This window comes from Nycticebus coucang, chromosome 10 (genome assembly GCF_027406575.1).
Source record: "Nycticebus coucang isolate mNycCou1 chromosome 10, mNycCou1.pri, whole genome shotgun sequence".
NCBI classification, from domain to species: Eukaryota; Metazoa; Chordata; class Mammalia; order Primates; family Lorisidae; genus Nycticebus; species Nycticebus coucang.
Genome location: NC_069789.1, coordinates 118,232,853 through 118,254,655, shown reverse-complemented (window position 1 = coordinate 118,254,655; position 21,803 = coordinate 118,232,853). Strand labels below are relative to the sequence as shown.

At 45.5% G+C, this 21,803-nt stretch overlaps 1 protein-coding gene across 1 annotated transcript in view; it reads left to right on the top strand.

The window, feature by feature from the left end:
- SAE1 (SUMO1 activating enzyme subunit 1) overlaps window positions 1-21,803 on the top strand; it is an 80,448-nt gene that overhangs the window by 55,034 nt on the left and 3,611 nt on the right. Inside the window, exons 7-8 of the mRNA XM_053605486.1 lie at window positions 13,716-13,860; window positions 19,740-19,809. Of these exons, the coding sequence (XP_053461461.1) occupies window positions 13,716-13,860; window positions 19,740-19,809 (215 nt within the window). The remainder of the gene's footprint in view (window positions 1-13,715; window positions 13,861-19,739; window positions 19,810-21,803) is intronic.

Sequence of the window (21,803 nt, the reverse complement as noted above, 5' to 3'; positions counted from 1 at the left end):
TGTGAGACTAGGGAGAGCCCCTGGACCACCTCCCAGAATTCCCTAGCCTTAACATCCAGAAGCAGAAGTGCCTGAGAATTGCATTGTGTTTCTATAAGATAATGTTCTTTTTAGGAAATACTGAAGTATTTGGGGGCAAATTATTTTTTTTGTGTATGTGGTTTTTTTGTTTTGTTTTGTTTTTTTGAGACAGAGTCTCACTTTGTCACCCTTAGTATGATGCCATGGTGTCATAGCTCACAGCAACCTCAAATTCCTGGGCTCAAGCAATTCTCTTGCCTCAGCCTCCTGTCTAGCTGGGTCTACAGGCGCCCGCCACAATGCCCAGCTATTTTTAGAGATGGGGTATCACTCTTGGTCAGGCTGGTCTTGAACTTGTGAGCTCAGGCATGAGCCACAGCACCTAGCCATGTCTGGCTATTTTTTTAGAAATGGGGTCTCTCTCTGGCTCAGACTGGTCTTTAACTCATGAGCTCAGGCAGTCCACCAACCTCGGCCTCCCCTAGTGCTAGAATTACAGGCATGAGCCACCATGCCCAGCCCAAGTTATTTTCAAATTATTTAGAAAAAGAAAATTGTTCAATGTTTGTAGACATAAATGATGACAAGTGCAGGTAGAATTTTTCTTTTCTTTTTCTTTTTTTTTTTTTTTGGCCAGGGCTGGGTTTGAACCCACCACCTCCGGCATATGGGACCGGCACCCCACTCACTGAGTCACAGGCACCACCCTCTTTTTTTTTTTTTTTTTTTTTAAGAGACAGAATCTCACTTTGTTGCTCTTGGTAGAGTGCTATGCGTGGCATCACAGCTCACAGCAACCTCCAGCTCTTGGGCTTAGGCAATTCTCTTGCCTCAGCCTCCCGAGTAGCTGGGGCCACAGGCGCCTGCCACAGTGCCTGTCTATTTTTTGTTGTAGTTTGGCTGGGGCCGGGTTAGAACCCGCCACCCTCAGTATATGGGGCCGGTGCCCTACTCCCTGAGCCACATGCGCGGCCCATGTTTTGTGATTTTTATATGACTTTTTCTCTAGACCCAAGCTTGATTTGGTGATCATTTCTTTTCAGAGGAAACTTCTTTCTTTTTTTTTTGTTGCAGTTTGGCCGGGGCTGGGTTTGAACCTGCCACCCTCGGCATATGGGGCCGGCGCCCTACTCACTGAGCCACAGGTGCCGCCCCCTTTTTTTCTTTTTTTTGAGAAAGAGTCTCACTTTGTCACCCTCAGTAGAATGCTAGGGCGTCACAGCTCACAGCAACCTCAAACTCTTGGGCTTAAGTGATTCTCTTGCCTCAACCTCCCAAGAAGCTGGGACTACAGGAGCCCACCACAATGCCCAGCTATTTTTTTGTTGTTGTAGTTGTCATTGTTTGGCAGGCCCAGGCCACATTCGAACCCGCCAGCCCTGGTGTATGTGACCAGTGCCCTAACTGCTGAGCTACAGGCACTGAGCTCCGAGGAAACTTCTTGTATTAAACTTATAACTGTTGCAAACTAGGCCATAGGCAGCTATTGCTCTTTGGAAATGATGTTCCTCAGTGTTCAGCAATGACAAAAACTTTGAAGAGACAACCATAGGGAAATGGGTTCCGATAATGGGGCAGCAGCCGAGTACTTGTTGATTTGCTGCTGTCATGACCACAAATGTTTAAAAATAATTGGTACATGGTGCCTGTGGCTCAGTGAGTAAGGCGCCAGCCCCATATGCCGAGGGTGGCGGGTTCAAACCCAGCCCTGGCTAAACTGCAACCAAAAAATAGCCGGGTGTTGTGGCAGGCGCCTGTAATCCCAGCTGCTTGGGAGGCTGAGGCAGGAGAATCGCGGAAGCCCAAGAGCTAGAGGTTGCTGTGAGTCCTGTGTACATCATGGCACTCTACTGAAGGCGGTAAGGTGAAACTCTGTCTACAAAAAAAAAAAAAAAATAATAATAATAATCGGTACAGAGAAAGAAAAAAGCAGTGGTTGGTGTCTGTGTCTGTGTGAGCCACTGCCTTATCAGTGGTACAAAACACAGAGACCACAGTCATTCAGAAGGACGGCACTGCCATGTGTAGAGAGGAGAGGTGAGGGGAAGGGCAAAGGTGACCCACAAACATAGTTTAGTGCTTTACAGTAGATCAAGCCTGTCGGAGAACAGATTCTGGTTACTCACTGGTATCATTCCTAAATCTGCAAACTAGGCTTAGCACCAAGAATGGTATGAAGGACTGGCACTGGTGAATTGATAATTATAGGTTGTACACTCTGTATGGATCATGATCAGTTTAACTCTTCGTAACACCCTTATGAGATCTGTACTTACCCATTTTCACATGAGCAAATTGAATCTTGGAGAGACTAGGCCATTTGTCCAGGATCATCAAACCTGGTAAGTGTTAGAGTCAAAACTTGAGCCATAGCTGTCCAGCCGCCATCCCCAGAGCTTTGTGTTTAAGTATTGTCCAACTAAGTGCTCAGTCACATTTTAATTACTATCATTATTAATCATACCATTATGACCATTATTTTACCTCAACTTCACAGGTACTCTGTGACTTTTTTTTTTTTTTTTTTACCCCATGACATTTTTTTATTCTACTTTTGCAGATGGGAAACAGGCCCACCAAGTTCACCTTATAATAATGGGCAACATTGTCAGCAACATGCCTTGTAGTTTTCTTTGCAGGCCTACATCTCTCACGCCCCTGGCATTAGCCTATGGTTGAGTCCCCAGTCCCAGCTGCAATTCTTGTTTAATGCCTCACATCTTTTCTCTCTGTCAGACAACAGTCACGGGAATGTCCTGTGCCATCTTCTCTCAGCAAGAGCTGTTGGCAGACAGCAGCAGATGCCCAGAGTCAAGGTCATGTGCCACTCAAGTGCTGAGCTGGAGAAAAGACCCTCTCTCCCTGCTGCTTGTGACCAGGCAGGGTGGGTTTGAATGTAGAGGGCTCTGTCAGAATGGCTCTGTGACTAGAGGGTGTGGCTAGCAAAGCCATGCAGTCGGGGGTCCATAGGATTTTATACTTGTCCTCCACACAATTTTTCTCTGTATTTTAGATTTCCTTTTGTTTTCTTCTTTTTGTAAATTAGTCTTTTTATGTTATTATATTAGAATGTTCCACTTTAAAGGTGAGGGTCAGCTCAGGGATCATTTGACTTTTTTTTTTTTTTTTTTTTTTTTTTTGAGATGAAATCTGCTCTGTCGCCCAGGCCAGAGAACAGAGTATACTATTATAGCTCACCACAACTTCAATCTCATAGCTCAAGTGATTCTCCTGCCTCAGCTTCCCCACTAGCTGGGACTACAGGTGCAAGCCACCATGCCTAAGTTTTCTGTTTTTTATAGAGACAGGGATCTCTTCCTCAGGGCAGTCTTGAACTCCTGGCCCTCCAGAGTATTATGATTATATATATATATATAATCATTTATATATAGGTAATATATGTATAATCATTTATATGTATATTTTATACATATATATATATATATTCTCCCGAGTAGCTGGGACTACAGGCATGCCACAATGCTTGGCTATCTTTTTTTGTTGCAGTTCAGCTGGGGCCAGGTTTATGGGGCCAGTGCCCTACTCACTGAGCCACAGGCACCGCCTATATATATATTTTTTTTTTTCCTTTTTTTTTTTGAGACAGAGTCTCACTTTGTTGCCCTTGGTAGAGTGCTGTGGCATCACAGCTCACAGCAACCTCTCCAACTCCTGGGCTTCAGCGATTCTCTTGCCTCAGCCTCCCGAGTAGCTGGGACTATAGGCGCCTGCCACAACGCCCAGCTATTTTTTGGTTGCAGTTCAGCCGGGGCCGGGTTTGAACCCGCCACCCTCGGTATATGGGGCTGGCGCCTTTACCGACTGAGCCACAGGCGCCGCCCAGTTTCTATTTTTCTAAACCGATGGCCTCTTAGGTGGGGGAGCCAAATTCATTTGAAGTGATTTGATTTTTTTTTTTTTTTTTTTTTTAATTAGCCCATCTTCTATTTTTCCTCTGTTCCCAATGTGGCAGTATAACGTAGAGGGTAAGAGTGTGATCATTTTTGGCTGGGACAAGGTGGTTCATGCCTATAGTCCCAACTATTTCTGAGGTAGGAGGATCACTTGAGTCCAGGTGTTTGATGTTGCAGTGATCTGTGATGACACCATTGCACTCTGGTCCAGGCATTAGTTGGAGACACTGTCAAAAAAAAAAAAAAAAAAAAGCACAGCATGGAGGTACTTGTCCGTAGTCCCAGCTGAGGCAGGAGGATCACTTGAGCCCAGCCCTTCCAGGTGAGCTATGAGCCTGACACTACACTCTACCTAAGCAACAGAGTGAGACCCTGTCTCTTTGAAAAAAAAAAAAAAAAACAATGCAATAGCTTTGAGTCCATTGTGCCCTGAACCTCTTCTAAGCCTCAGTTTTCCTACTGTTAAAAAAATCTGAGTGAAATCTCTGCTTAAACGTAAATTTTTTTTTTTTGAGACAGAATCTCACTATGTTGCCCTACGTAGAGTGCTGCAGCATCACATCTCACAGCAACCTCCAACTCTTGGGCTTAAGTGATTCTCTTGCCTTAGTTTTCCCAAGTGGTTGGGACTACAGGCGCCCACCACAACACCCAGCTATTTTCTGGTTGCAGTTGTCATTGATGCTCAGCAGACTTAGGCTGGGTTCAAACCTGCCACTCTAGGTGAATGTGGCCAGTGCCCTTGCCGACTGATCTACGGGCGCTGCCAACATAATTTTAATAGCCACATGAGATGCCACTCTATAAATATGTCATGTTTTGTATAACATCATTTTGGATGTGAAATTATTTCCAGCTTTTCTGTGGTACTGGTTGAGCATCCCAAACCTGGAAATTCAAAAAGCTTCAATATCTAAAATTTTTTGAGTACCAACATGATGCTTTAAAAGAAGTATGCAGGCTTGCACAGTGGCTCACGCCTGTAATCCTAGCTCTGGGAAGCCAAGGCAGGAGGATTGCTTGAGCTCAGGAGTTCAAACCAGCCTGAGCTAGAAGGAAACACTGTCTCTACTGAAAAATTATAGCCTGGCATTGTGGCAGGTGCCTGTAGTCCCGGCTACTCAGGAAGGTAAGGTAGATGGATCACTTGAGCCCAAGAGTTTGAGGTTGCTATGAGCTTTGACTCAGAATAGTCATTGGAACATTTTGGATTTAGGATGTCAGACATGGGATTTTCAGCTGATAAGTGTAATGCACATATTCCAAAATCAAAAAATATTCAAAATTTGAAATACTTCTGGTCCCAAGCAATTCAGATAAGGGATACTTGACCTGTGTAATTATCATGCATAGTTCAGTCATTGATCAAGAGTCTTTGTATAGCTGGGTGTTGTGGCGGGCACCTGTAGTCCCTGCTGTTCAGGAGGCTGAAGCAAGAGAATCACTTAAGCCCAGGAGTTGGAGGTTGCTGTGAGCTGTGACGCCATGGTACTCTACCAAGGGCAACAAAATGAAACTGTCTCTAAAGAAAAAAAAAGAGTCTTTGTAAGTAGAGATCCTTAGTGCCACATCTTCATGTGGCTCACTGAGGATTCATGCTACCCTCAGCTCGGGGTGAGTTTGCAGGTCCCTCAGCCTTCTGCTGTAGATTGAGTAATGTTGGTCTTTAATTTGGTAAGCAAAGGGCATCTTGTTATTTTGAGACTACTCCTTTTCCCTGTCAACAACTGTCATCTGGCTGGTGTAGAATCCCCTCAGAAGAGAGAGATGCAAACAAGAGGCTTCTTCTTTCCTTGTTTTGAACTGGTACATGGTGAGGTGATAGACTGGATTTCATCAGAGAGACAAAAGGATGAGCCGGCCTTGGAGCACAAAAGGAAACATTTCAGAGTAAGTCTTCAGGGTTGGCCACTCAGGAGGTGAAGTTTTCTAGAAAAAGTGATCAAAGTACCCTGTGGCTCTGGTGACAGCAGCTTATGAGTGTGCCCTATGTATATTGTGAGCTCTACTTATAAGCGGGGCCTGGGGCTGTCTGGGTCACTTCTGGGCCCCCAATACAACTCATCATAGATCGGGTGTCAGCTCAGGAAACATTTGTGGAATACATAGATAAATACAGCACAGTATACTTTCAAATTTCTGGGTTAATGAGGAAAATTGAGAGTGAGGTAAACAGATGAAAATAAGGTGGAGCTGAACTGAGCAGATGAGTCTTGAGAGCCAAAAATCACAGTGCCTTCCATGAAATTTCCCTATCTTCTTTAGCCCAACTATATCCCACCTTTGAGCTTCATGCCCACTGGCCAATCTGCACCTTGGCCCTCAGATGTGACTTTGAAAGCAGGACTTAGATCTTGTTTCCCTATTGAGGGCAGACATGGTACACTGTGTATCTTTTCCTTTTTCCTTTTTCTCAATGGATACTTAGCATGTTTGTAAATACTTGGTAAGAAACAAAACCATCCTAGATATCTTTTTCTTTTTTTTTAAGAGAGAGTCTCACTTTGTTGCCATGGGTAGAGTGCCATGGTGTCACAGCTCACAGCAACCTCCTGCTCTTGGACTTAGGTGATTTTCTTGCTGCAGCCTCCTGAGTAGCCAGAACTACAAGCGCCTGCCACAACGCCTGGCTATTTTTTTGTTGTTGTTGTTGCAGTTTGGCCGAGGCTGGGTTCGAACCTGGCACCCTCGGCATATGGGGCCAGCGCCCTACTCACTGAGCCACAGCACCGCCCCATCCTAAATATCTTGAAAAATATTCAACTGAGCAGGCCTGATCAGTGATTGCTGCTCAGTATTTATTGTAAGCCCTCCCCCCTATAGTTTTCCTTCATTCTCCAAACATTCCAAACATTGGGGCTTGTTGCATAACAGATATTTCTTCAGTGCCTGCTGTGGGGCACATCCTGTGCAGGTGCTAAGTGAACGGTAGTGAACAAAACAGACATGATCTCTGCCTCAAGGAACATGAAATTTTAGTGGGGGAGACAAGCCAGTCCTTGTGCAAGTTAATTTCCATGGATAAAATCACAAACTGGGGGTATAAGAGCCATTAAGGGAAAGAGCAAGGTGCTGGGCCCAGGAGACAGACAGGTCCTGATTGGTGTCATGTCCGAAGCTCATAGCTGAATTAGTGCCAACATGGTTAAATGAGCTGCTGTGTGACACAGAAGTCACCAGAGCCAAGTGTGTTGGCTTCTGTATGCAGTGTGTGAACTTGGTATGTGGGCATTGTGTAAGAGTAGTGACAGGTCTGGAAGGCTATCCTTTATAAAGTGCTTATCCTACCTCAGGCGCTGTCCTAAGTACCTTATGCATATTCATTCATTCAGTCCTTAAACCTCACAGGGTAAGTGTTCTTGGGATTCCCATTTTACAGAAGAGGCTCGTGAACTTTGTCCCTTGTCCAAGGTCACAGTAAGTGAAGGAATAGAGAATTCAATGCAGCCTCCAGAACTGTGCTCTTCACTGCTGCACTCTGCCCCCTGCAGCTGAAAAGCTCTCCAGGCCTGGGATGGGCTTTGAAGAGAGGAGGTGCAGCAGACCTGACGAGCAGCAGGATAGACTTGCCACGGATGCACAGGGTGGGACAGTCAGATGTCCAGGGACTGATCATTTGACAAGACATCTCCTTGTACCCCCTTAACACTCTCTCAGAGCTCTTTTTCTCCTTGGCACATTTTGTAATCTTGTGTGTAGGTTTTGTTGATCTTGCTCACAAAATGCTCTGACAGGGCAGAGTGTCCATTATGCTGTCTCCTGCCCAACATAGGACCTGGCACAAAGTGATTGCTCAGTATATCTTTTTTTTTTTTTTTTTTTTTGGTTTTTTTTTGGCCGGGGCTGGGTTTGAACCCGCCACCTCCGGCATATGGGACCGGCGCCCTACTCCTTGAGCCACAGGCGCCGCCCTGCTCAGTATATCTTTAATGAACACTTGACTAAATGTCAGGCCCAGAGTTTTGCCTTGGAGAATAAGCTGTTGGCTAAGAGGACAACTGTACTTTCTGTTTTCCTGGAAGTTTATGTAACCCAGGAGTGGACCAGATTTCCAGACCATTCCCAGACCATTCCCAGTCTACATTTGGTTGTGGAGAACCAAAGATATTGGGAGCAGGTTGTCCAACTGAGTAAGGCATCAGTCAGGCAAATTAGGTTATTTATTTTTTGTAGAGACAGTCTCACTTTATCGCCCTTGGTAGAGTGTTGTGGCGTCACACAGCTTATAGCAACCTCTAACTTCTGGACTTAGGTAATTCTCTTGCCTCAGCCTCCCAAGTGGCTGGGACTACAGGTGCCCACCACAACACCAGCTATTTTTTTATTGCAGTTTGGCCGGGGCCAGGTTTGAACCCCCCACCCTCGGTATATGGGGCCAGCGCCCTACTCACTGAGCACAGGCACCCCCTAAAGCATTAAATTTAAATGCAACAAAAAGTGTGTAATAACAAACAGTGATTAATACTGCTTTCCAAATTTCTGTTATAGCATTACTCTGATATTCTGAATTCAAATGGTTTGAACTTAAATGTTTAGATTCTTTTGCACAAGCGGTAGTAAATCCACATATGCACAGTTTTGTTCTTTTAAAATTCTTGAAACTGCCCAGGTTCAGTGGCTCACACTTATAATCTAGCACTTTGAGAGGCCAAGGCAGGAGGATTGCTTGAGGTCAGGGACAACATAATGAGACCCTATCTCTGAAAAAAACAACAAAAAAAACTAAACTAAAAAAGTTACTCAGGTGTGCTGGTGCATGTTTATTCCCACTGAGAAGGCTGAAGCTGGGGGATCACTTGAGCCCAGAAATTTGAGGTTATGGTGAGCTGTGATCACAACGTTGCACTCTAGCCAGGGTTACAGAGTGAGCCTCTCAAAAAAAAAAAAAAACAAAAAAAAAACAAAGAAATAAACCATGAAACCATACTTCGTTCTCTTGTTCAGAGTTGACCTTTTCTATTACGTGGGCAAGTCCTGTACCTAAGCAGACCTACCACCCCATCACCTCCAGGATGCCCCCCCAGACTTCAACAACCTGAGTTAATTAAAAGGTTCAGATAAAGTTAATAAGTTAATCAAGTTTGGAACTCTGATTTTGTTCAGTGTTTGGATACAATCTGATGAGTCATCTTTTGGCAGAGCAGCTCCCTATCCCTGACAGTGTTTGATCTTAACAAGATGGTTTTATATTCTGCACACTGGTGGTGGGGAATTGCAGAGTCAACAGTGATGTGTGTGTGTGTGTGTGTGTGTGTGCGTGCTTGGCTCTTTGGAGGGGTGAAAAGCAGAACAAAGGGGAATTTAATAAGCAAGAACTTGTCAGGGGCTAGGGTCAGTTATGAGGCTTCTGCTTGTCTAGAATATGGGTTTCTTCCTACACCCCTACTAACTGGACTGCTGACCTTCAAAAATGAGTGAAAAAAGGCAGCTTCTGTTTGCTTTGCTGCAAATAAGTTGCTGGACTGATTGGCCCTCATCCCAGAGGCCCTGAGAGAACTTTAGATGTGGTCTGTGAGGTATGTGGATGGTGCCAGCCTGCCGGCCCTCATGCAGGCAGACTGCATAGGGAACAGGCAAGGGGCCTAGAGAAACCACAGGGCCAGCTGCTGGCTGCCTTTGCGCCTCCTCTTAGTGCCATCTTTCTTTCTCAGATGAAGCTGCTCTTAACTCTCTGAAGACTGATGGGTAAGGATTTGTATGGTCTGTACCGCCACTTCTCATCCACTGAACTTAGTGCTTAAAATGGACTGACCAGTTGGGAGACGGCAGGGCCAATAGGGAAAATGTATCTCACAGCAATATGATCAAGTGGAGGCCCCCACTAAAGTTTCAGGGCAGGAAACAAAAAGACAGGCTTCTTGGAACCCTAGATACTATGTTATTGCGTGGACCCACTGTTTCTTTTGGGTCCCATTAGGGTTAAGAAGCACAGATTCTGAAGCCAGATTTGAGTTTATGTTTCTGCTCCGCTACTTCTTGGCTGTTACAATGAGTAAGCCACTTAATGTCTCTGAATTTCAGTTTCCTGATCTGTAAAGCAGGGAGGACAATAGTAATTACCCACCTTGCCCGGTTATTGCAAAGATTGAATGAGTGTTATTGCATATGAAATGTTAGCATGATGCCTGGCACATGGTAGGCTCTGTAATAGTTTGGGGTTCGATGCTCCCAGAACGTATTTTCTAACCAAAAAATGAAAAGCTTTGTGGTGAGGGCTGAAAAGATTACCGCCTCTTCTTGATTCCTTGTGACAGTTGGTGGGCTTCTGACCCAATGACAAAGAAATAAGATCACATGGGAAGTAACTAAAGTAGAGTTCTTGGTGCTGTCCACCATCGGTTTGAAAGCAAGCAGCCTTGCCCAGCTTCCACATGGTTGCCACCAAACTGTAGCTTGTGCGGTAGCTTGTGCTTCCATCATCTGCTCAACACTGATACCCATTCTGGGTCTTGTTGTCCTGTGCTCTCAGGAGTGAGTGACAGGAATAGCCATTGACATTCAGTACATCCCAAATCAGCGCATCTTCTGCTTTGGCTGCACTAGCAGGTGTCGGACTCCTTTGAGTTGACTGCCAAGTATTCAGGTAGAATTGAGGGTTCTAGAAGCTGTGTTCCTGAAAGAAAGAGACAGTAACATTCCCCGACAGCAAATATTATTCAAAATAAATGGGTGTTGGGCTGGGCAAGATGGCTCACTCTATAATCCTAGCTCTCTTGAGAAGCCGGGGCAGGTGGATTGTCTGAGCTCACTGGTTCAAGACCAGCCTGAGCAGAGTGAGACTCTGTCTCTAAAAATAGCCAGGTATGGCTCAGCACCTGTGGCTCAAGTGGCTAAGGTGCCAGCCACATACACCTGAGCTGGTGGGTTCAAATCCAGCCTGGGCCCGCCAAAGAACAATGATGGCTGCAACAAAAAATAGCCGGGTGTTGTGGCGGACACCTGTATCGTCCCAGCTACTTGGGAGGTGGAGGCAGGAGAATCGCTTAAGCCCAGGAATTGGAGATTGCTGTGAGCTGTGATGCCACAGCACTCTATCCAGGGTGACAGCTTGAGGCTCTGTCTCAAAAAAAAAAAAAGAAAAAGAAATAGCTAGTATTCTGGAGGGTGCCTGTTGTCCTAGCTACTCAGGAGGCTGAGGCTAGAGAATCACTGGAGCCCAAGACTTTGAGGTTGATATGAGCCACGGAGCCACGGCACTCTACCAAGGGCAAGAAAGTGAGACTCAGTCTCAAAAAAAAAGTTAATTTGGACCTTTTTTTTTTTTTTAACCCTTCATTTGCAGAGCCTTATACTGGGCATGTGATGGTTGCCAGAGAAACAGAGACCAGGGCCTTTGACATCATTGCCAAGGAAAGCATAGCCTAGACGCAGGTTGTGTCTTTACTTGGGCTTGTATAGTTTGAGATCTTCTTGGAATACTTTATAACCCATTTATGAACTTCTTTTTATTTATTTATTTTTATTAAATCATAGCTGTGTACATTAGTATGATCATGGGGCACCATACACTTGATTCATAGATCATTTGACACATTTTCATCACACCATTTATGAACTTCTTTCAGGGTTCAGTGGAGCCACCTGTGTAGCTCCTGCTTTGTTTCTTTTTTCTTTTCTTTTTTTTTTGAGACAGAGCCTCATTATGTCACCCTCGATAGAGTGCTGCAGTGTCACAGCTCACAGCAACCTCAAACTCTTAGACTTAAGCGATTCTCTTGCCTCAGCCTCCCAAGTAACTAGGACTACAGGTGCCTGCCACTACACTCGGCTATTTCTTTTTTGTTGTTGTTGTAGTTGTCATTGTTGTTTGGCAGGCCCGAGCCAGGTTTGACCCTACCAGCCCCAGTGAATGTGGGTGGCATCCTAACTACTGAGCTATGGGCGCTGAGTCCAGCTTTGTTCTTGACATTGCCTTCCCAGATGCATAGACCAGGGAGGGCTCTCTTAACTTGCCATTGTAGCATTAGCCTCTAGGTCTGCCTGGCACAAAGTCAATGCTCGGTCGTGCTGGGTGAATGAATGAATTCTTGCTACTAGGAAAGTGGTTCTCATCTTGGGCTATTGCTCATCACCAAAAATATTAGTGATGATGATGATGATTGATGATGATGATGATGATTTTTTTTGGAGACAGAGTCTCAAGCTGTTGCCCTGGGTAGAGTGCTGTAGCATCACACAGCTCACAGCAAACTCTTGGGCTTAAGCGATTTTTTTGCCTCAGCCTCCCCAGTAGCTGGGACTACGGGTGCTGGTCACAATGCCCAGCTATTTTTTGGTTGTAGTTGTTATTGTTGTTTGGCAGGCTTGGGCTGGATTCAAACCGGCCAATTCCGGAGTATGTGGCTGGCGCTTTAGCTGTTGAGCCGTTGAGCTCTAGCACCGAACCAATATTAGTGATTTTTTAAAAGTTTATTTATCTGAGACAGTCTCACTCTGTTGCCCTGGGTAAAGTGCCGTGACATCAGCCTAGCTCACAGCAACCTCAGATTCCTGGGTTCAGTGATCTTTCTGCCTCAGTCTACCGGGTGGCTGGGACTAAAGTCATCTGCTACAATGCCCAGCTAATTTTTTCTATTTTTAGTACAGATGGGGTCTTTCTCTTGCTCAGGCTGGTCTAGAACTCCTGAGCTCAAGGGGTCTGCCTGCCTCAGCCTCCAAGAGTGCTAGGATTACAGGAGTGAGCCACTGCGCCCACCCTAAATAATTACATTTTTAAAGAGCCTCTCAGCAATTTAAGATTGCCTGAGGTTTCAATCCACCTTAATTTTTAGGGAAAAACTGTACTGATAGAGAGTATAGTTTACTGAAATGATTTTCTTTTTCAGTTAGCCAAATACTGATGAAAACATAAATGAAAGTACTTTGCAAAGTACTTTCTCCAGGTATGAAGTACTATCCCAGAGCATCTAGGACTTCAGCCCAGAAGCTGATACTCCTGTCTACTTCAGCCCTGAGATAGCCTGTGAGATGTGGGAGAAGGACTGTTGCTGTTAGGGACCAGGCTCAGGCCAGCTGTACCCCTTCCTTGGGGGAGTATGTAGGGAATAAGAATGCCTGCCCACCCAGCATGTAGATAACTTCATGGACAAGGTATAGTTGGTAGTAGAAGATTCTTGTATTTTGATTAGTCTTATGCTCCTCTGTCTTTCTGTTTGGGCTGAGAGTTCTAGCTTTGTTGGGGTCTCCTTGCACAGTAGCTCTGACTTACAGTCTTCATCTGAACCTTTCTTCTGGTTCACAACCAAAATTAAACATCCATGTCTGGGGGTTGACGTAGTTTTTGTATTAAGGGAGGTTTTGTTTCTAATGGCCTGCCTGTCTGATGAGTCTGAATATTTGGCTGGCTGAAGCAGTCTTTGAACTGATGCCTAGAATGCATCTCTCCCACTTCAGACCTGTCTTCTGCGTCTTTTAGAACCTTTTCCCTTTCCTGGAAACTTCTGCTTTCCTTCTCCCCACAAACTCTCATGCACTTCAATCAGTTTCTCTTCCTCAGAGAAACCTTTTGACACCACCCTGCAGCTAGTGTCAGACCCTCTGTTACACTATCACAGAGCTTCAGTACCAGTAAGATTAGTTAATTTTGTAATGATTTGTTTGCCTATCTAACTATATTTGTTGAATAAATGAAAAATGTATTACTTTTTACTTGGCCCACAATTTAATTAATGTGATACATGTCCTTTCTATGGAATAAAAACATTTTTTAACGATCAACATCTGTAGCATGCACTATGAAGAAACTGGCTTTGTAACCTACTTTCTTTTTCCCTTTCCCAGTGCTCCTGAAATTCCGCACAGATAAAGGAAGAGATCCTAGTTGTGACACATATGGGGAAGATTCTGAGTTGTTGCTCCAGATAAGAAATGATGTGCTTGACTCACTGGGTGTCAGTCCTGACCTGCTTCCTGAGGACTTTGTCAGGTTGGTCTAAGTATTTATCACAGTTTGGCCTAGACAGATAAAAATATTCTTAGGACTTGTATTAATTTAGGGAGATAGGGAAATAGTTATGGAGACCCAAAGCCCTGAGGAAAACCCCCTTTGCTACATTCTGCTATCTCCTATAAAGTTCTGCCTCACCACTAACATAACAGTATATAAAAGTTACAGAGAGAGCCTATTTTTCAAAATATGTATTTTACATTCACATGGTTCAGAATTTGAGGCAGGGCAGTGTAAGATCTGTAAACACTCCTTAGTGTTCTAGCATGTGGAGCAATATAGTTTATTGAACCAGCTGCCTACTTACTTGAGTTGTATTCAGGCTTCTCTTATTACATAATGCTGTAGTAAGGCATTATGTTGGCATGTGCAAGTATAACCACAGGGTAAATAACAGAAGGGAAATTGCTAGGTCAAAGGAATAAGATTTATCATTTGGTAGATATTGCCACTTTGCCTTCCCTTGGTAGCCTGTCAATTTATAATCCCAGCAGCAGTGGCATCCGTGTTCCCAGCATCCTCTCTATCCCTTGGGTGCTTTCACCTCAGGTGACTAGTGTTTCACTCTCAGGTACCATCAAGCTTAGGGTTTGATTAGAGAAGATCAAATCAGTCTCCTTCCAAGCAATTCTGGAATCATCTGCTCTTAATTCCCTGTCTATGTCTTTTAGGGACTAAATTCTGCTTTGTTGATCCCCTAGTTCAGTGGTTCTCAACCTTCCTAATGCCGTGGCCCTTTAATACAGTTCCTGTGCATCGCGACCCATAGGTTGAGAACCGCTGCTCTAGTTTGTAGCAGTAATGATAGCTGGGGCCAGGCGCAGTGGCTCATGCCTTTAATCCTAGCATTCTGGGAGGTTCGAGACCAGCCAGAGCCGGAGCGAGACGTCATCTCTAAAAATAGCCAGGCGTTGTGGTGGGCGCCTGTAGTTCCAGCTTGGGAGGCTGAGTCAAGAGAATCACTGGAACCCAAGAGTTTGAGGTTGCTGTGAGCTGTGATGCCACAGCACTGAACCGAGGGCTACAAGGTGAGACTCTGTCTCAAAAAATAATAACAACAAGGGGCGGCACCTGTGGCTCCGTGAGCAGGGCGCCAGCCCCATATACCGAGGGTGGCAGGTTCAAACCCAGCCCTGGCCAAACTGCAACAAAAAAATAGCCGGGTGTTGTGGCGGGCGCCTGTAGTCCCAGCTACTCGGGAGGCTGAGGCAGGAGAATCGCCTAAGCCCAGGAGTTGGAGGTTGCTGTGAGCTGTGTGATGCCACGGCACTCTACCGAGGGCAATAAATTGAAACTCTGTCTCTACAAAAAAAAAAATAATAATAATAATAACAACAATAATGATAGCTACAATTTACTGTATCAGCCTTCCTATAATTAGTATGCTAGCAAAATACTACCTTGGTTTCTGTTCGACAGTAATGTCAATCAAAATCAAAGTCCCTTCCTTCCCTTCTTTAGCAAACCCCAGCAGTGGTCTCTGAATCACCTGTGGAGCGCTAAACCAAAAAGCCATCATCTGAAACTAGGCAATAGCCTACCAGGCTTTTGTAACATTGGCACAGTTTAGGTCAGGGGCTAATGAAACTGCAGGTTCAGGTGGGTCCTTGTCCTATGCTAACTCATCTGGGCACTCATCTCTTGGTGGAAGAAGGGCCCATGTGGGGAAGCAAGTGCTGCTGCTTCTGTGCTTCACAGCAATGGGAGGGACTGGGTCACACAGGGCAACAGTTCCAGCAGATCCAGCCAGGCAGTCAGCAGCAAGCTGTGGCTGCTCAGCATAGCTGGGGCCGGGTGCTGGGCCGTGAGTGTGCAGCCAAATGGCTAATTTGGGCGTTTAGAGTGATGAACGGTCTGGCTCTGCATCACCGGCCAGTGGAGTTGAAGGCCCCCACTTCCCAGAAGGGGAAAGCCACAGCCTAATAAGCTGCTGGCCGGTTTTCTCTTCCACGTGTTTCCTTCCCTATTCACCCTCTTTATAGAAACCACTTTCCCACATCCACATCTAGATCTCTTGTGCTCAGGCACTCCCCTTCTATTGCCTTTTAAGTAAGAGATGTTGGGTAGGCTCTTGAAGTCTGTCTGTAGATAGGCTAGGAGCTGGCCTGAGATGGGGTAGGGATGCCGGCAAGGAAATGAGGTACCATCTGGCAGCTGCGCTCCCCTTACAAATTGCCCACTGCCACTGCTGAGCAGGGGGTGCCTCAGGGAAAGCTGAGCACAAGTCTTCACTTCCTTCATCTGTCTGCAATCTGCTTGTACACGTACTATCATTTATGTTGTATTATTCTCTTTTCAGAGAACTTTGTTGTTTTTCTCATTGTGGAAGTAACAGATACTCATTACCAGAAGGTATAAAATGGATGAAAAGGACAGTCCATAATCTCAGCCACTGCAGCATTTGGGGGTTTAGCCCCACAAACTTTTCTGTATTTTTTTGTATTTTTTTTCTTATTTTAAATATCCATGAGATCGTACTAGCTATTCTCTTTGATAGCATTTTTCAGCATATGATCTGTTTGTGTCAATAAATACAGATTCATATCACTAGTGTTTCATGTTTCACTGTCTGGACATAAGGTTATTTAACCAGTACCTTATTGGTGGATATTTATGTTTTTTATACTCTTTCACTCTTTTTGAGACAGAGTCTCACTGTGTCACCCTAGGTAGAGTGCCGTGGCATCACAGCTCACCATAACCTCAAACTCTTGGGCTCATGCGATTCTCTTGCCTCAGCCTCCCAAGAAGCTGGGTTACAGGCACCTGCCACAACGCCCGGCTACTCTTTCACTCTTATAGACACTGTTGATGAACATTCATAATTTGCATTTTTTTTCTTTCCAGTCTCCTCGGAGTTACTTATCCTCATGGAGATCACTACAATGTGTATTTATATAACTTTATCATGTTTAAAAAAATTTTTTTTTTTTCTTTTTTTGAGACAATGTCTTACTTTGTTACCCATGGCATCATAGCTCACAGCAACCTCAAACCCTTGGGCTCAAGCAATCCTCTTTTCTTGGCCTCCCAAATAGCTGGGACTACAGGTGCCCACCACAACACCTGGCTAATTTTTAGAGATGGGGCCTTGCTCTAGCTCAGGCTGGTCTTGAATTCCCGAACTCAAGTGATCCACCTGCGTCAGCCTCCCAGAGTGCTGGGATTACAGGTGTGAGCCACCGCCCTCAGACACACTAATTTTTTTCTTTCTTTCTTTTTTTTTTCTTTTTAGGAAGAGCCACAAGCTGTTGCCCTGGATAGAGTGCTGTGGCATCACAGCTCACAGCAACCTCCAACTCCTGGGCTCAAGCGATTCTCCTGCCTCCACCTCCCAAGTAGCGGGGACTACAGGTGCCCGCCACAATGCCCAGCTGTTTTTTGGTTGTAGCTGTCATTATTGTTTGGCAGGCCTGGGCTGGATTCGAGCCCACCAGCTCAGGTGTATGTGGCTGGCGCCTTAGCTGCTTGAGCCACAGGTGCCGAGCCTAATTGTTTTCTATCTTTAGTAGAGATGGAGTCTTGCTCTCATTCAGGCTGGTCTTAAACTCCTGAGCTCAAGCAATCCTTTTGCCTCAGCTTCCCAGAGTGCTAGGATTATAAGCATGAGCTGCCATACCCAGCCTGTTAATATGGTTTTTACCTTTGTTCAATTAATGTGATATGTACTTCAGTTTTTTTTAGATGTCAAATTACTGTTGGATTTCTAGCCTAAATCCCATGTAGTCATGGTATATAATTCTTTTTTTTTTGTAGAGACAGAGTCTTACTGTACCACCCTCCGGTAGAGTGCCGTGGCGTCACACAGCTCATAGCAACCTCAAACTCTTGGGCTTACGCAATTCTCTTGCCTCAGCCTCCCAAGCAGCTGGGACCACAGGCGCCCGCCACAATGCCCAGCCATCTTTCTGTTGCAGTTTGACCGGGGCTGGGTCCGAACCCGCCACCCTCTGCATATGGGGCCGGTGCCCTACTCACTGAGCCACAGGCGCCGCCCTATGGTATATAATTCTTTATATATGTTACTGGTTTGGGTTACTAGTATTTTGCTGAGTTGATACACTATTTTGTGGAGAAAATAATAGAATGTTAAATGGTGTAGTACGCTTACACACAAAAAAATGTATTTTGTAAAATCAAAAGCAAGCTGGGCATGGTGGCAGCCACCTGTAATTACAGCTACTTAGGAGGCTGAGGTAAGGGGATCCTAGGAATTCAGTGCCAGGCTGAGGAGCATAGCAAGACCTTGTCTTTAAAATTGAAAATAGGAGGGCGGCCTCTGTGGCTCAAAGGAGTAGGGCCCTGGCCCCATATGCCAGAGGTGGCGGGTTCAAACCCAGCCCCAGCCAAAAACTGCAAAAAAAAAAAAAAATTAAAATTAGGGAAGTATCCCCTTACATGTTTATCTTTAAGCAGTAGAATTATGGCTGATGAGTTTTTCCTTTGCTGTAGTTCTCCATGTATTTTAGAGCTCTGTAGTGGACCTTGATGAACAGGAAGACAAGTTAACCTGTATGGTTGAACAGAATGGGAGTGTTCTGGTCCTGTCTAGGATGTGAGGAGATCATTACCTTTAGACACAGTTGATGGGAGTGGGAATGGATTCAGCCTTTCTGGAGGGCATCTTGGTAATACATACCAGGACCTAGCAATCTACATTTAGAAGTTTGCTGTAGGAATTATTTGGCCACCTATGCCAAGATGTATGATCACCATGTTGAATGGCTTAAATATCCCTCAATAGGTTATAGAACAGAAGGAGTAATAGTTGAATAATACTTGATATAATAATATTATATCATCTACTTAGGGCCCAGCTCAGTGGTTCATGCCTGTAATCCTAGCACTCTGGGAGGCTGGGGGTGGGGGGAATTTCCTGAGCTCACAGGTTGGAGACCTGCCTGAGCCCGAGTAAGACCCTGTCTCTAAATAGCCAGGCATTGTGGTGGGTGCCAGTAGTCCCAGCTACTTTGGAGGCTGAGGCAAGAGAATCGCCTGAGCCTAAGAGTTTTAGGTTGTGGTGAGCTATGACACCACGGCACTCTACCAAGGGTGACAAAGTGAGACTCTGTCTCCAAAATAAATAAATAAATAAATAAATAAATCATCTATTTAGATCTGCTCACTCTTTTACATATCCAGAAGGGATATGTACCACACGGGGGGGATTGGAGGCGACTTTCTGGTGGCAGTGTCTCTTAGACTTTCCCTCTCACTTGTCTCTGTTAACTTACACCTTTGTGTTCAGGATGGGTGTGGCAGAGCACACCTCTTGGGGAGGCATAGAAGAAAGTGTTTTGCTCTCCAAGATTGGTGATTTGGAGGGGCAGATGGCAGTGTCAGTGCCCCATTCCGGCCCAGAAAGGCTGGTTTCTGTGTGAGTTGTGATGACTTTTTCTGCCCTCCTGCTTTAATGTCAGGCCCCAAATTTCCCATGCCTCCTGCATGTTAACACAGGCCTGCCCCCTGACATTTTTCTGGGAATAGCATACAGAACTCACCACCCATTATGGGTAGGGAGAGAATTGCGGGAATGTGACCAGGGGTCTAAAACATCTGATATTTGGAGGACCTTATTTTTAGGAAGCACAGATATAGTCTTTCCTTTAACTTAAAAAAGTATTATGAAAGAATTCCTGCTTGTGAAAGTTCAAAGGTCTTTCCCAACCACTTAGGAAGCCCCTGGATTGGATTTCATTTTCACGTCTAGATGCTAGCATTAGCACTACTGCGTAAATGGACCCCTCCTAGTAAGAGATGTCTTTTTTCAGGAGAACCCACTGCTGACCTTTCCCAGATGTCGGGTCTGCACTCCTGTTCCCCATTTCTTCATTTCACTTGTCTTCCTTCTCTTTTAGGTATTGCTTCTCCGAGATGGCCCCAGTGTGTGCAGTGGTTGGAGGGATTTTAGCACAGGAAATTGTGAAGGTAAAAACTCACTGTGGAGGGCGGCGCCTGTGGCTCAGTGAGTAGGGCGCCGGCCCCATATGCCGAGGGTGGCGGGTTCAAACCCAGCCCGGGCCAAACTGCAACAAAAAAATAGCCAGGCGTTATGGCGGGCGCCTGTAGTCCCAGCTGCTCGGGAGGCTGAGGCAAGAGAATTGCGTAAGCCCAAGAGTTAGAGGTTGCTGTGAGCTGTGTGACGCCACGGCACTCTACCCGAGGGCGGTACAGTGAGACTCTGTCTCTACAAAAAAAAAAAAAACTCACTGTGGAGAAGAAGAAAGTTGCCCACCACACCCTGACTTTGCAGGCGTGCAGCAGGCTGCTCTTTGACCCCACTTACCCTGGTTTCATGCCCAGCCCTTTCCCACCTTGTCCCTTCTCTCCAGCCCTTCCAGGTGACCATTCAGCAAATAACCTTTGAGTTCTTGATCTAAGCCACGCTCAGAGATGATCAGAGTCCTTTTAAGGTGCTGCCTGCTATCCCCGAGACATACCTGTGCTTACCTAGTGTGTGTTCTGTTGCTCAGGAGTCCTGCTTTACACAGCTTTAGGAAATGGATATAGTTGGGATCCTCATCAAAGGAATTCCCAGACACTGAAGCCCAGAAAAGGGATGCCATAACCTGTGCTCTTAGTCTCCATATGGCTTTTCTCCATCCATCACCACAGCGTCACATCTCCCCTCTTTTTCAGGTGTGTGTAGAGAAGGCAGAAAAGTAATGTCTGTGCAGCACATCACCATGTCACAAGCTTCATCCAGCTCTGGGCAGGGTGACTGTGTTAGGTAGGTGTCTCTCAGAAGGGAAGGGCTTCATACTGGGCTACGTTACCAATAGCTAGTGATGGCCTCTTGAGTCCCTTCTGGAACATTTAGGGTGCTAAAACTATAGCACACCCCTAAATACATTTTACTTTCTTTAGGGACTTTGATGTTTGCCCAAAGATGTTAAATTTGCTTTGCAGGTTCCTGATTAATTTAGTGGACTTGCAGTAATGGTCTCTCCCTTCCTTTCATGGAGCAGAGTGGTGCCTTGTTGAATGATTTCCCAAGTCTGTTTGTGTGTCCAGTTTGAGCTTAGGAGGACCCTTTGGAGACCCAGTACTTAACGACTTTGTCTTGGGGTCTGGAAATATGTTCTGGAGACATAAGACTCAAATTGATAGTCATGCTATTTTCCTAAGGCTCCTTTTCTTCTCTCTTTTTTTCCTATCCTCTTTTTTTCTTTTTGTTTTTGTGAGACAGAGTCTCACTTGGTCACCCTTGGTAGAATGCAATGGCATCTTAGCTCACAGCAACCTCAAACTCCTGGGTTCAAGTGATCCTCTTGCCTCAGCCTCCCAAGTAGCTGGGACTACAGGTGCCCACCACAACGCCCAGCTATTTTTTTAGAGACAGGGTCTCGCCCTGGCTCAGACTGATCTCAAACCTGTGTGCTCAGGCAGTCCACCCACCTTGGCCTCCCAAGTGCTGGGATTACAGGTGTGAGCCACCTCGCCTGGCCCCTATCCTTCTCTTTTGACTAAATTCTTCCTTTGCTGAAATCTCTTTGTTGTGGGCACTGAGGAGATTTGGAGGGAAGAGAAGCAAGCAATAGCCATACCTGTTTCCTGGCTCATGTACTCTGCTTAGCCCAGAGTGATATGATATTTCCAGTTTATATTCCCAACCTGAGAAGTAGGTAGTGGCTGCCCAGAGCACTGTATTGAAAAGGATTCTGAGGCCACCTGTAGGCAGACTCAGCAGGCGAGAGTACAGTAATGAAAAAGCCTAGCTTGACTCCTGTAGCACAGTGGTTACGGCCGGCCACACACACCAAGGCTAGCGGGTTCAAACCTAGCCTGGGCCAGCTAAACAACGACAACTGCAACAAAAAAATAGCCGGGCCTTATGGCAGGCACCTGTAGTCCCAGCAACTTGAGAGGCTGAGGCAAGAGAATCGCTTGAGCCCAAAAGTTTGAGGTTGCTGTGAGCTAGC